At 40.1% G+C, this 12392-nt stretch overlaps 1 protein-coding gene across 2 annotated transcripts in view; it reads left to right on the forward strand.

Annotated features, from left to right (window-relative positions):
• Positions 1 to 12392, forward strand: part of TAF4B (TATA-box binding protein associated factor 4b) — a 71187-nt gene that overhangs the window by 29585 nt on the left and 29210 nt on the right. The window contains exons 8-12 of one of the 2 annotated variants that reach the window (XM_030266113.4): positions 2044 to 2179; positions 2776 to 2881; positions 7868 to 8037; positions 8211 to 8294; positions 10740 to 10870. In XM_030266113.4, coding sequence (XP_030121973.4) covers positions 2044 to 2179; positions 2776 to 2881; positions 7868 to 8037; positions 8211 to 8294; positions 10740 to 10870 — 627 coding nt within the window. The remainder of the gene's footprint in view (positions 1 to 2043; positions 2180 to 2775; positions 2882 to 7867; positions 8038 to 8210; positions 8295 to 10739; positions 10871 to 12392) is intronic. The other variant, XM_030266114.4, reaches the window with a different exon arrangement.

The raw sequence follows: 12392 nt of genomic DNA on the forward strand, positions 1-12392 counted from the left end.
CAAAGGAGAAGTCGTTTTTCTTTATTATTTTCTTGCTGCTAGCCTGAAGAAAGGATAATCTCACAGATATTACTGATGTTGGTAATGCTTCATTCTGGCGTTGGATCCTTGTTGAAATTTCCAGTGGTGTTGTTCTCTCCCACTGCAACTCTCAAGGACTTCCAGCTTTTGTTAGTCTAGAGCTAGAATGGCAAACAGAAAATGAACTCTACTGCCAGCACATCCTCTCTGTTTCTTGGCAATGTCGCCTCCTTGGTTACTTGACTTCCATCCCAGTCTCCACTTAGACCATTGTTGTAACATTGCTATCTCTGTTCTTTTGTCTGCTGTACCTCAGTCTGGAATGCTTATGTTTCCTCCTGTGCTGTTCCAGTGTTTTGCACACTGAAGATAAAGCATCATTCTTGCTGGTGGTAAGAAAGATCTCTAGATGAGTGTTAGTGCTGTGTAGCCTGTGAGTAGTGTGTCCAAGCTGGTTGGCTTCTCCTTAGTACCTGAACTCACAAAAGACACTGCTCACATTATTAACAACTTGCAGTTCTGGAAGCCAGATCTTTCTGAGAGATCAATCTGAGCTTTGGGATAAACACATAGTAGTGAATGTTAGCATCTGTTCTGCTCCATGAGAAAGTGTTTCATATGTGAGCCTCATCTCTGTCCACAGTCTGTCCCTGTATTCCTGCATTCTTTCCTCCTCTAGATATTAATGTTGTCTGTCAGGTTTTCAGATTCCACTTTCAGCTCAGTTATTCTATTACTGCTGCTACACCCAGCCTTAGTGCTACCAGTACACAGATGGCTGACTATTTGATACACAAATTTGACTCTTTAATACACAAACTATCTTTTTGTGAATGTGTGATGCTTATGTTGATGATGTTTATTAATAGGGGAGAAGTGACAGGAGAGAGCCTAATTTCTCAAGTATTGTAATTGTCAGTTCTTTAATTACACTTGTGCAAGCACCTTCTAGACTTTTTGAAGTAAGAATGAAAGATGTAGAGGAGAAAAATGGCTTCTGGACCCTGACATTTTCTTTGTTAGTTTTCTGCTGGTAAAGAACCAGAATTCAGTCTGAAGATGTTGATCTTATGCTTTGGTGAAGTAACATCTTTCTACTGTCCATAATCAAGAACTTTTTAAAAGATGCATCAAAGCTGAAGCCCACATTCTGCTAGCTAGGAGGCTTAGAAGTGAGATTTTTAGGGATGCTGCAATTTTACTGTTGCAATTTTATTACTTTCTTGCATTTTAATAGCTGCCCCTGAAGAGGAAGGATTAGCATTTATGGGCTGTGCCTGTAGCTCTGTGTTGTGATGACATCCTGCTGTCTGGTTTTGTTTCTTTGAAGAGTCTCTTTAAACAAAACTATGAACTGCCTTCCTTTTTACCCTTCAGCTGTGTACTGATGTCTTTGTGTAGGGGCTCTACTTGCTATAGGTGTTGCTATTTAGTACTTCATGTTCCTGGCAACTGTTTAGAGTGTTTTAGCTTAACACTTTGAAACTCAGCGTCTCAATTTACAATTGAGGTTGCAATTCCAAAAGCACATCAGTAATTTTATAGCATGTACTCTTTAATTCTTAGCAGGTACAGTATTTCATGCGAGACTTCAGTTGTTTTGGTGTTCTCCCTTTTTGACTAGGTGTTTGTGATACCTATCCTTTTGAAGTTACTGGCAGACTCACTCTTTAATAGTTAGCCTGCTGAGTGAGACTTACACAGAGGGAAGCCTCTCAGTGTAATGGCTTGTGTGATAATTAGTGGAACTTGTCAAACAGAGTCATCAGTATAGAACAGGGGTGAAGTGTCTTTTAGAGCTCACTGAATGAGCTTAAAGCTCACTACCACTTGTTAAGATTTCTTGATTTGAAGTTTAAAAAAAAAAAAAAGGCCTTTTCTGAGCATGCTGTTTGCTTTAAACTGGAAACTAGCAAGCATACCTGCCCAGTGGCATTCCTGGCTAAAAGGAAACATTGATACTGTTTACTTCTCTGTACTGTTAGCTCTTCTAACTGTTGATATTGGATATTCCACTTCCAGGTAGTCCAACAACCATCGGGAACCATTGTCAAGCAAGTATCCACACTCCCACAGCCCTCAGTGCTCACCCTACAGACACCTGCTGAGAAGAAGGTGCCACTGAATACACTTGTTCAAACCAACCAGTTTCCTGCAGGTAAAGTGTGGGAACTACTTTCATGGAGAAAGGGGAGGACTGCTGAGTGTAGAAGTGCATGCAGGCTGTTGGTGGATTGTAGGAATGCGAGAGGGTGGCTGTCTGTTGGAGCAGTCAGCTCTGTGCATTAAGTTGAACATCTTTGCTGTCTGGAGCTCTGATGAGAAAATCAATGTCACATCTACTTCTGGCACTTGTTAAGAGCACATCAATCAAATATTTGTTCTTGTTAAAATACAACGACTGAGCTCCTTGCAGTGAACTTCCTCTGAGCTGATGATTTTGAGAGTTGTTTCATGAGGCCTTGCTTTTTCTTTTAACAGGTTCAGGTTGATGTACATTAAGAGTTTGTCTCAGCTAGTTTTCATGGAAACATTTTTCTGGTTGGCACAGAAGGGAGGGAATTTGCTGGGAGTGTGTGAGGCTTTGGGCTATACAGAACTTGTAGAATGTAAAATCCTAGAGTGTCTGGTTTTCAGATGGACCCAGTTAGTTGTTACTGAGTCTGCAGTAGCCTTGCTTAGAATAATGAACTAGCTAAACAGTTGTCTTAGCATTTTTCTTTCTACTATAGCATGTTCATTGTTTTGTTTTAGGTTCCATTCTGAAGCAAATTACCTTGCCAAGAAATCAAATATGGTCACTTCAAGCATCTCCTGTTCAGAAAGCGAAAATGAAAGAGAATGGAGCAACATCCTTCAGGTAAAAATGAACAATATCAGAAGTTAAGTATAGAAAGGAACAAAAGGAAGAAACAAGCATAGAGGTGGGAGTGGAGCCCAAATACTAGCAACTTTCTTCAGAAGCTTTTTTCCTAATACATGTTTTTCATGTCACACTACTCATGGGCAATGGGTAACCTTAAAACTTATTCTTAGTGTAAGAAAACTGCCCTGGTGAGGTTGGATTTTGTGTCAGTTTTTCACTAACATGTTTTCCATCCTATGAATACAACTACTAATTTAGTTATCTTGTAGTAAAGTCTCTCAGCAGGAGTAAAGCATATAGAAACTCTTGTTTTTTGCATATAGTCTGATAGCATTGAACTGTTACTTGAACTGGCTTGTAACCTGTCTAAAGGTCTGTGCTGCATTTTAGAATCTTTTATTAACTCCTTGTTTCTGTGTGTACGGGTGAAAGTCTTTGACTACATCTCTAATCATGATTTCTAACATATTCTCTAGGCCTTTAGACTGCAAGAGTGCTTACAGCTTTTAGCTCTAGCAACTGATTAACTTTTCAAAAGCAGAAATTATTTTTGCAGCAACGAAGTTTGATGTTGGAACAGGCTGCCATCAGCATTATTAGTCTTACCACTTCAGGGCAAGTTTGACATTTCTTTTCCAAGTTAAAAAAGCAGACATGATGACACCTCTATTTTGTTGACCAGTTGACTTACCATCTGTTGAAAGATGCAGCTTTGAATGCACTGATAAAGACAGAAAGCTGCTGCTGTTTACAGTAACACACAGTATACAGTGAACACTTAAAAACAATAGTTGCCAGAAGCTGAAATGAAAAACTCAAATTAAAGCAATAGCTCTGTTCATCTGCCTCAAGGTCTTTTGAAATATACTTTAGAAAGTAATGTGGGATGTAATTTTGGGTAGTGATGTTAAAAAAAACCCTTTATAAATATTGTAATAGAAAAAAAGTAGCAATAAACAAACTCATACCCAAAAAAGAAAAAAAAAATTCCATGATCTTCCAAATTGAATATATTAGCTGTCCTACATGACAAATTTGAATTCTTGGAAGTCTTTCCCTGAATTGTTAAATTCATAGTGTAGGAAAAAACCTGCTTTTACAATGTGTTTCAATAGAGCTTTTTCTTCTTCCTTTTGGATAGAGATCTTCAAAGTAGCATATCAATGAGCAAATCCATATCCAAAGTAGCAAGTCCATGAGAATTTAGTTAGGAAATCTCTAACTCACCCTAAATTTTCATTGAAGAGTCTCTTGTCTCTGAAGAATTTGTCTTTGGATACACTGTTGGGTGTTTCTTCTATTAACTGCTATAATCAAACTTTCTTACCTGTGATCAATCAACTGCTGATCATGTGTGAGGCAGAGAGAGGCACCATAGCCTGTTTTCAGGTTTTGTGATTAAATTTGTTACAAACACACAGCAGGTCTTGTAATTGATGTGGTGACACATGTGGCTCTAACTAGAGTGCTCTCACTGTGCACTCTCATTGCAGTGTGTCATCCAGCCTGACTCCCTCTGCCATTGTGTCACTAGGCTAGCTTAGGATTTGAAGACATTCTGCTCACTAAGCTGTACTTAATTAGCTGCAATTTGACCTTGTCTGCTCCTTAACACTCTGTTTTAGGTTGCCCAAGATAAGCAGTAGAAAGAGTGGTGATTTCCTGCCCCTCCAAGCAAACAAACAGAAAAAACCACAACAAAACACAAAGCATTCCAGCTGTCTAGATGTTGTTTCAGCTAATGGACATTGCACCGTGGCATGTCAAGAAATAGTCTGTTTTGAAAAAATCGAAATTTTTGTTAACTAATCTACACATTTCTGTAGAGTATATGCTAGAGTACTCTGGAAAAAAATAAAGTGCATATTTCATCTTCAAATATTCATTTTGAATTTATTCTCTTTAATAGAGTTGTTCTCCAAATCACATGCTAATTTCTGGCTTGGCTGGAATTGCTCTGGCCTGGGTAGTTGTCAGGGATGGTGCACAGAGGTTTGGGTTCAGTGTGTCTTTCTAGTTATCTCTTAGACTCTTGGATAAAATGGAGTAAAGATAAGGGGATTCAGAAGACAAGTGCAGTCGTCAGACACCAGAGGGTGCCCCAGACTCACTTTTCAGGCAGCAGGCAACTTCATAGATGTGAGGTGTGTCTGCATTGCTTGGGCTTCTTTTGCAGTGAATATCCAGTAGAAATGTCAAACCTGACTTTGTGCGGTGTATCGCTCAGAACTCCTGAGTTCTGCTTTCCACCTTATCCTAGTAAGCTTAAATCACTGGAGGCTTGTAACAGCTGGGTGAGTTTTTCCTGTTCATTTCTAAGTGTGACATGATCAAATGTAAAGAGCAATTAAGCAAGTGGTGCAGAAAAGGGGCCTTATGAGAGGGATTGCTGAAACTGAAAGCAAGCCAGTATCCATCAGAAACAGCTTTGTGTACACTCATTTAAATTTATCACCTTTGTAGAATGATTTCAACAGCTTACTCAAAGTACAGGGGCCTTTACTTAAAATGATAGAAGTTTGTTTAAATAAAGAGAAAAGAGTAGTAAAAAGTATGAACTTACCATGGCTTCTGAAACTTCCATTAATCTTTAGTGAGCACTTTTCTAAGGAATGTAGTGGCAATTTCTTTGGGTTAAGTAAAATAAGTGCAACAGTGTTTTAATGTATTTCATCAAAGCTTGACTTAATGCAAACTTATGTCTCACAGTGAAAAACTTAGAATTGGTACTGAAGAACAGTACAGGTCTGCTTGCATATAAACTCTTGTATGCTTGTACATGCTAGAGAGACTGTGTGTGGAAATAATCAAGAAAATAGTAACCTGGTAGAGGCAGGTTATAAAGAAATGAAACTTCTGTATGTAGAAAAATTGATAGAAGTTTATCTATTCTTTGCTTGAGTGTTTTCAGTATGTGGCCAGATTAAAAGAAGAAATTATTTCCTGAAACTGCATGTTGTACCTGGGATGCAAGCATCCTTCCTGGGATTCCATAAACAGTTCCACTGGAGTAATGTCAGGTTCCAGCACCAAGAGCTTGTGATGTGTGTTCCTGGTGCTGGTTGTGCTGATTTTGTCAGCAGATCTGTGGCAGTTGCTGTGCTTCAGTGGGATTCTTGTCTCTGCCATCAGCAAAGATTTCTCTGTAGTGGTCACTAGGAAGAGGAAACTGGAATGTACTTGTGAAGATCAGTTAGCACTCAATTATCATCCCATGAAGATTCATTGACACGCTTGTTGAAAGTTCAGAGTCTCTGTTAGGCTGATAGAGCCTGAGTATTACACTTGGAGCTGTTCAGCTGCTGGTTGAGAAGGGGTAGGAGGAGGGAAGCTGTTCTGGCACTGTTGGCTTCAGCTTTAAATTGTAGCTGTGGACATCTAACTGTCCTGACAGTCCTGGAATTTAACGCTTTCCTTAGCATGATGGATTTGGGGCACAAGCCTGGTTGGGAAGCTATTGTGTCTAGTTAGACCTAAGGAGCTGGAGCTGGTTTGAGAATCTATTGAGATTCCTTTTCCCTGAACATACACACATAGGAGCTGCTAGCAATGAGGGCACACAAATGGAAGGAGCGATAGCTGGACTCAAGGCTGGACTCCTTTTCTGGCTGGGTCTCTCACTGGAAGTTTGCAGAAGAATTGTGCCATAGAAATGGCACATTGGTTTGTGCATTGAAACCCAAAGGAGAAAGTGCATCTATAGTTTTAAGAAAAATATCCTAACATTTTATTTTGTCTTTTGAGTATTGCTTAGCCTCAATGCGAGCTCATGTTCTAATAACTTTAGCTTCTGCCTCTAGTCAGTCAAAGGATAGCCTCCAAGAAATATCATTTCACCTTAGAACAACAAATTTCTGGCTAACCCCTTGTTCAAGAGTTATTGAGGCCACACAGTGTTTTCTGAAGGTGAACTTTATCAAACCTTGCTAGAGAATAATTTCCAAGAGGGGGTTTGTTTTCTGTGCTTTCCAAATAAAAAGATGTTCAGAGGAGTGATTTTACTTATCTGTCCTAATACTATGGATGTCTGTTTTGGATTGGTCCTAAATCCCTGAAGGCACCATTAGGGCCTTTGTCACATTGTGAAGTAAAAATGCTTTCTCTTGATAGTCTGAACTCATTTGATAAAAGCTTGGATTGTTTCACTGCCAAAGTAGTGCAGAAACAGTTTCCATGTAAGATTCATTCAGTATTTTAACTTAAATGATCTCTATAAAAAACCATGGGGCTGAAGCACACTGGCTGCTATAGCTAGTCTGAGTGATGTTCACCCTAACTGAGTTTTTATTTTGAACACATAGTCCAAAGCTGCTACATGAGAATCCAGCTAATGGTGTTACCAGCTAGAGCTCTGGCACGGTGCTTCAGAAGCTGTGGCATCTTCCCTGCTATATACACAAGTGTGGTAGGACTGATTCAAAGTACAAAGTCTAGATAGGTTTTCGTAAGTAATCAAGGAGTGTTTGTATCCTGTGTTTTAAGGGAACTCACTAAAGAAAACTGAAGATCATGTCTGTGCTAATAAGCCTGTGCTTTAAGCCTCAGTTTGCAAGATGTACATCTTGGTTAGAAAATGGGTTGTTTATAGTCCAGTGAGTCAACATACAACTTCATTCCACACTTGGTTCTACCTGGTGAATTAGTTATTGAACAAATTTCAGGCTGCAAGAGTGGTGGTGCAGGGTTAGGGCTTGTGGGAACTTTTAATCTGGCTTTAACTCAGTCCTAGGTTTCCAAGGTGGCTCAAAATTTCAGTTTCATATAAAGGATTTGCATGCCTAGCAACTGAGGCATTAGCCAAATTAATGTTTCAGAGGCACCTTGAAGAAGTGTGAGAGCTTTTAGGAGCTCCCTGTCCACACCCACACTGAACATCTATTGTATACAGGATATGTTAATGTGGCTGCTTGTTGACAGTTGAGACTTTTTCTTTTTGTCTATTCTGAACAAAGCATAAAGTGTTGGTATTCTCTTTTGTAGAGATGAAGATGACCTAAATGATGTGACTTCTATGGCTGGGGTTAATCTCAGTGAGGAGAATGCCTATATTTTGGCAACAAACTCTGAGCTCATTGGCACAGTGATTCACTCTTGCGCAGATGAACCATTTCTGTCTTTGGAAGCTCTTCAGAGTAAGATCATGAACATAGGTGAGAACAAAGCACACATAGCAGATATGTATGGATGTAGTAGTGTTTCCTTGCCTCTTTCATCAGCCAGCCTCCAGTCTTTGAAGAAGGACCTGGAACTGTTATGATCTGCCATCTCAGTTCATCTCATGTGTTTCTACGAAACAATAATAAGTTTTCACTTCCCCTTCTAGGAAGCAACTGTCCTTTAAGGTTTTCTTTACATGGAAACAGTCTGAAGTACAACCAGAAAAAAGAAACTGATGCCACTTTAACATGTGAGAAATGAGCAACTTTCTTACTCTTAAGCCTAATGCAACACTTAACAACCATAAAGGTGCTAGTGTCAAAACACTTAAATCTGCTTTTGTCTCAGCAGCTTCTAACTTGGTGCATTACACTGATTTCCCTAACAATTTTTGCATTCCTGAGATGGTTCAGGAATATGTACTCTATTGACTAACATTAGGAAAAAGTTTCAAACTTCCAATACACGCAGAGCAGAGCTTTGTTTATGACTCCCTCCATGGAAAAAAGAGATGTTGAAGCAGTTTGTATGTATAATGAATAATACTGTGGAATGTACATTGAATGCCTGTGTTACAGGAAGTTTCTAGTATAGATATCATTCCAGCTGTTACCTTTTGAGCAAAAATAATACGTGTTGCTTAATAATGTTGTATTCTGTCAGAGCAGGGAGCATGCAGCTGTGTAGCAGTACACTGGCTGGTCCTGCTGCTGTCAACAGCAAACTTGATGCATGTTGCTCCTTGCTTATGCCCTCTGCTTGCTACTTGCTGTACTGAAACACTGAGTTTTACAGGTGAGCATCCAGGGAAGCCTGAATGTGCAGTCACAATTCTGTCACAGTGGCTTGACCATGTGTTCACAAAGTCTTTCTGTTTCCACACACAACTGGTTCTTAGTCCAGAGAGAGCAGCTAGCCGGTGACAAGCACGTAACCTGCAAGTGCTACCTGTGACCTTGGTGCTCCTGCCCTGCTCAGCCAGATGTGTCATCTCGAGCTGTAAGGGGCATAACAAATGCTGTGTTACTAGTGGCAAAGGGAAAATGCAGATCAGACCTGGTGCCTAGAAGTTGTTCTCAAAGTTCAATAGAAGATTAATCAGTCATTTGTGGGAATAAGTGGGTATAAGGAAAAATAAAGAGCTCTGCAAAAACAGAGAGAGTATTTCTAGAATAATTTGCTGGTTGTGGATGTAAAGACAAGGTGTTGAAAGATGGAAAATAGAAGCCTGGCTGTTTCATAGCTAGAATGGTAGTTGTTCCAAATTAATAATAACAACAATAATAATAATAGCAATGTCAGTAATTCAGGTCATAAATGATGAGTGCTTGTTTGCAAGGAAAGGAATGCTGCCAGGGAGTAGAGCAATTCAGAAAGTTAACATGTCTGCTTTTGAACTGAGCCATCTTTGGATTAAGAAATTTGTGTCTGCATGTGTGCAGGGAGGTCTTGAGGTTTGGGGGGATTTTATTTCGTCTTTAAGTTGGTGTTTCAGTAATATGATAGTCTAGTGAGAAGCTGCAGAAGAAGTATGGAAAAGTACTTGAGCAAAATGAGCTTTGCAGTCTGTTAAGGCCAGTGCTTACTGATCAGACAGGGTTGATCAGGGTTGATTGTATCTGGGACAACATTCTAGGTTCTCCTGGCCTTGTGAGATTGTCATTAATTTTCAGTTACAGTAGCAAAAGCAAATGGAATAGGTGATTAGTTCTTTTACAGTGCGCTGTTTATCCATTCTTAACACTTCACTTGGCAGTAAATACTGAAATGGGCTTTGAAGGCATGCTGTATATTGCATCATAAAGTATTACAGCTGCTATAAATGCAGCGTAGGGCAAGGAAAAGTGCTTCTGACAGGTACAACGTATGAGGCATGTGGAACTGCTGCCTGCCGTGCCTACCAGGGAAACGCCGCTGACGCCCAGGTGTCTCTGGAGCCGCGCTGAGTGATGGATGGTGTCAGCCATGGCAAGGCTTCTCTGTCGGCAGCCTGCAGCCGCGGGAAGGTCGCAGAGGTGATGCCCAGCTCTGGGTGCAGGGCCAGCGCAGCCCTGCCTGGAGCTGTCACCAGCCTCGGTCGCAGCTGCTGAGACGCGGAGATGCGGCGGCAGCCCGAGAGGAAAGGTTGAAGCTGGCAGCAGGATGGAATCCGCGCTGTCCGAGCGGCTGCTGTGGGTCGGTCGGCTCAGTCTGCCCCGTGTCGGTCAGTCAAGGCAGTTTGGAGGGTCTCGTGTGCCTGGAGTGCGCTGCAAAACCCATTCCTGCTCGTCAAATAAATGTCATGAGTTGTTAACAAGCACGGTGTCAAGCAGGGCAAAATGTAATTCTGTATTTTTTTAATTACTGGAATTAACAGAATATGGCACTAATTTCTACAGCTACCGCTTCTCCCCCCTCCCTGAACATGAAGCTTGATTTGTGTTCTTATTAACTTTGTCCTATAAATGACCTTGCAAGGAGAGTGGTTCTGGAGGCTAAGTGAAACAATGTCTATATTTTCTGAAGCTCCAGGCTAAGTTTTATTAATGTAATGTCTAAGATCTTTGAAGTTGTGACTTTACCAGGAAAATCATAATCTCCAAACCTTTATTCATAATGGGTATGACTTCCAGGGGGAACAGAATACCTGCTGTGCTAATTATTTCAATTATCAGCTACTACTAAAACACGTAATGGATTTTCTCTGCTTCCACAGGTAAAAGGCATGACATTATGGAACTTAACTCTGATGTTGTGAACTTCATCTCCCATGCTACACAGGAGAGATTACGAGGACTCCTAGAAAAACTAACTGTAATTGCTCAGCACAGAGTATCAACCCACAAGGTAAAGGAAATCATTAGCAAGTTTTGCTCAAAGTTTTCCTGCTTTGCAGCCTTGAAGGTAAACCTCCTTCCAAGTGTGGGCACATTATAGGCAACATTTGTGTTCTCAGTATCTACCAAAGACTGGTTTTAGCTGTGTCTAGCCCGGCATATAACTGTTCCCTTTGATTGTTGGACAGGTGCTCTTAAAACACAGTATAAGACTAAATACATGTGTTTATTCTCTTCCTTAGCAGTGGTGGCTGTTATACAAAGTCTCTTTAATGGTAAATGGAAAGCTAATTTTGAATGCTCTTGATGGTGGGTTGATTTAGGGTCTTGTGTTTTCCTTATGCATATAGTATTGGTGGAATTGCAGTCAGTATTGGCTCAGTAAAAAGCCTTGGGAAGAGGAATTGATTATTTTACTTTTAGAAAATGCTTCATGAAGGCAGAGGCCCTTTTCATCTTAAGATTTTTTTTTCATCTTAGATCTTTTTTTAGCTTCATTCAATATATATTGTGTCCCAGTGAGCTAGTATCCCTTAAGATGCTTGTATGGTGCAAATGGGAAGTGATAATTTACTGGCCAAACCAGCTCTTTCTTTTTTCTTTTGTCATTCAATAGCAAGATACTAATCCTTGCTTACAATGTGAAGCTGTTCTAGGAAAAAAATAATTGAGAAGCAAATGTGTCTATCAACTCATAGTTTCATGTTTGTTCAGGTTGAGTATTTTTACAAGAACTTTATGCTTAATGAAATTTAACAAGAGCAGCCAACTGATAGGAGTTATTTTTGTACTGAACACGTTTTATAGGCTTTTCAGCACTGGAGCAGCAATAGTAGTAAAGAGGAGCAACCATTTGGAAACTTCTGAGTATTTATGGTATTTTGTGGAGCAGCAGGAGTATTGTGTTCCTTGCCAGAAGAAGATGTTATAGAAAAGAAAATCAATACAGAACAGGCACAGGGTTTTGAATGAAAATACTTCAGAAATCTGTACTTGTTGTATGTTGTTTTCTCTGAAGTGGGAGGTACAATTGAGCTTGTGAGCAAAAGTGAGGAGGAAGCTGAAGTCCAGAGTAACCAGTAGGACATGGTGTCTTGCAGACACCAAGAACAGAAGGAAATGGTTTTGGACAGTAGGCTGGATAGGGCTAGTTTCTTTCTCATTGAACTAAAGCAATAGAAAAACAGGTTTTTGTCTGATTGAATTGCCAGAAGCAATGATAAGATTATAAGATTGCAATAAGCTGGCTTTCTTTTCCTCTTTTCTCAAAAGCAAAACAAACAAAAAAATCAAAAGTAACGGGCACAGTAATCTTAGAGAAAGATACCCTCTTTTGTTAGGAAGATGGTATTACGCGACAGAGGAGTGTCCTACAGGATTACCTTTGTGAGCAATGTTATTGTGAGGGATGCTGACAGGCTTTTCGAAATCTTAAGTTCAAGAAGAGAACACTGCAGGATGCTGGAGTCCTGTTATGTATTAATAGAGGTATTTATACAGCCCTGTATTCCATCTGCCCTGGTGCTTACCCC

Source organism: Taeniopygia guttata, chromosome 2 (assembly GCF_048771995.1).
Source record: "Taeniopygia guttata chromosome 2, bTaeGut7.mat, whole genome shotgun sequence".
Taxonomy (NCBI): domain Eukaryota; kingdom Metazoa; phylum Chordata; class Aves; order Passeriformes; family Estrildidae; genus Taeniopygia; species Taeniopygia guttata.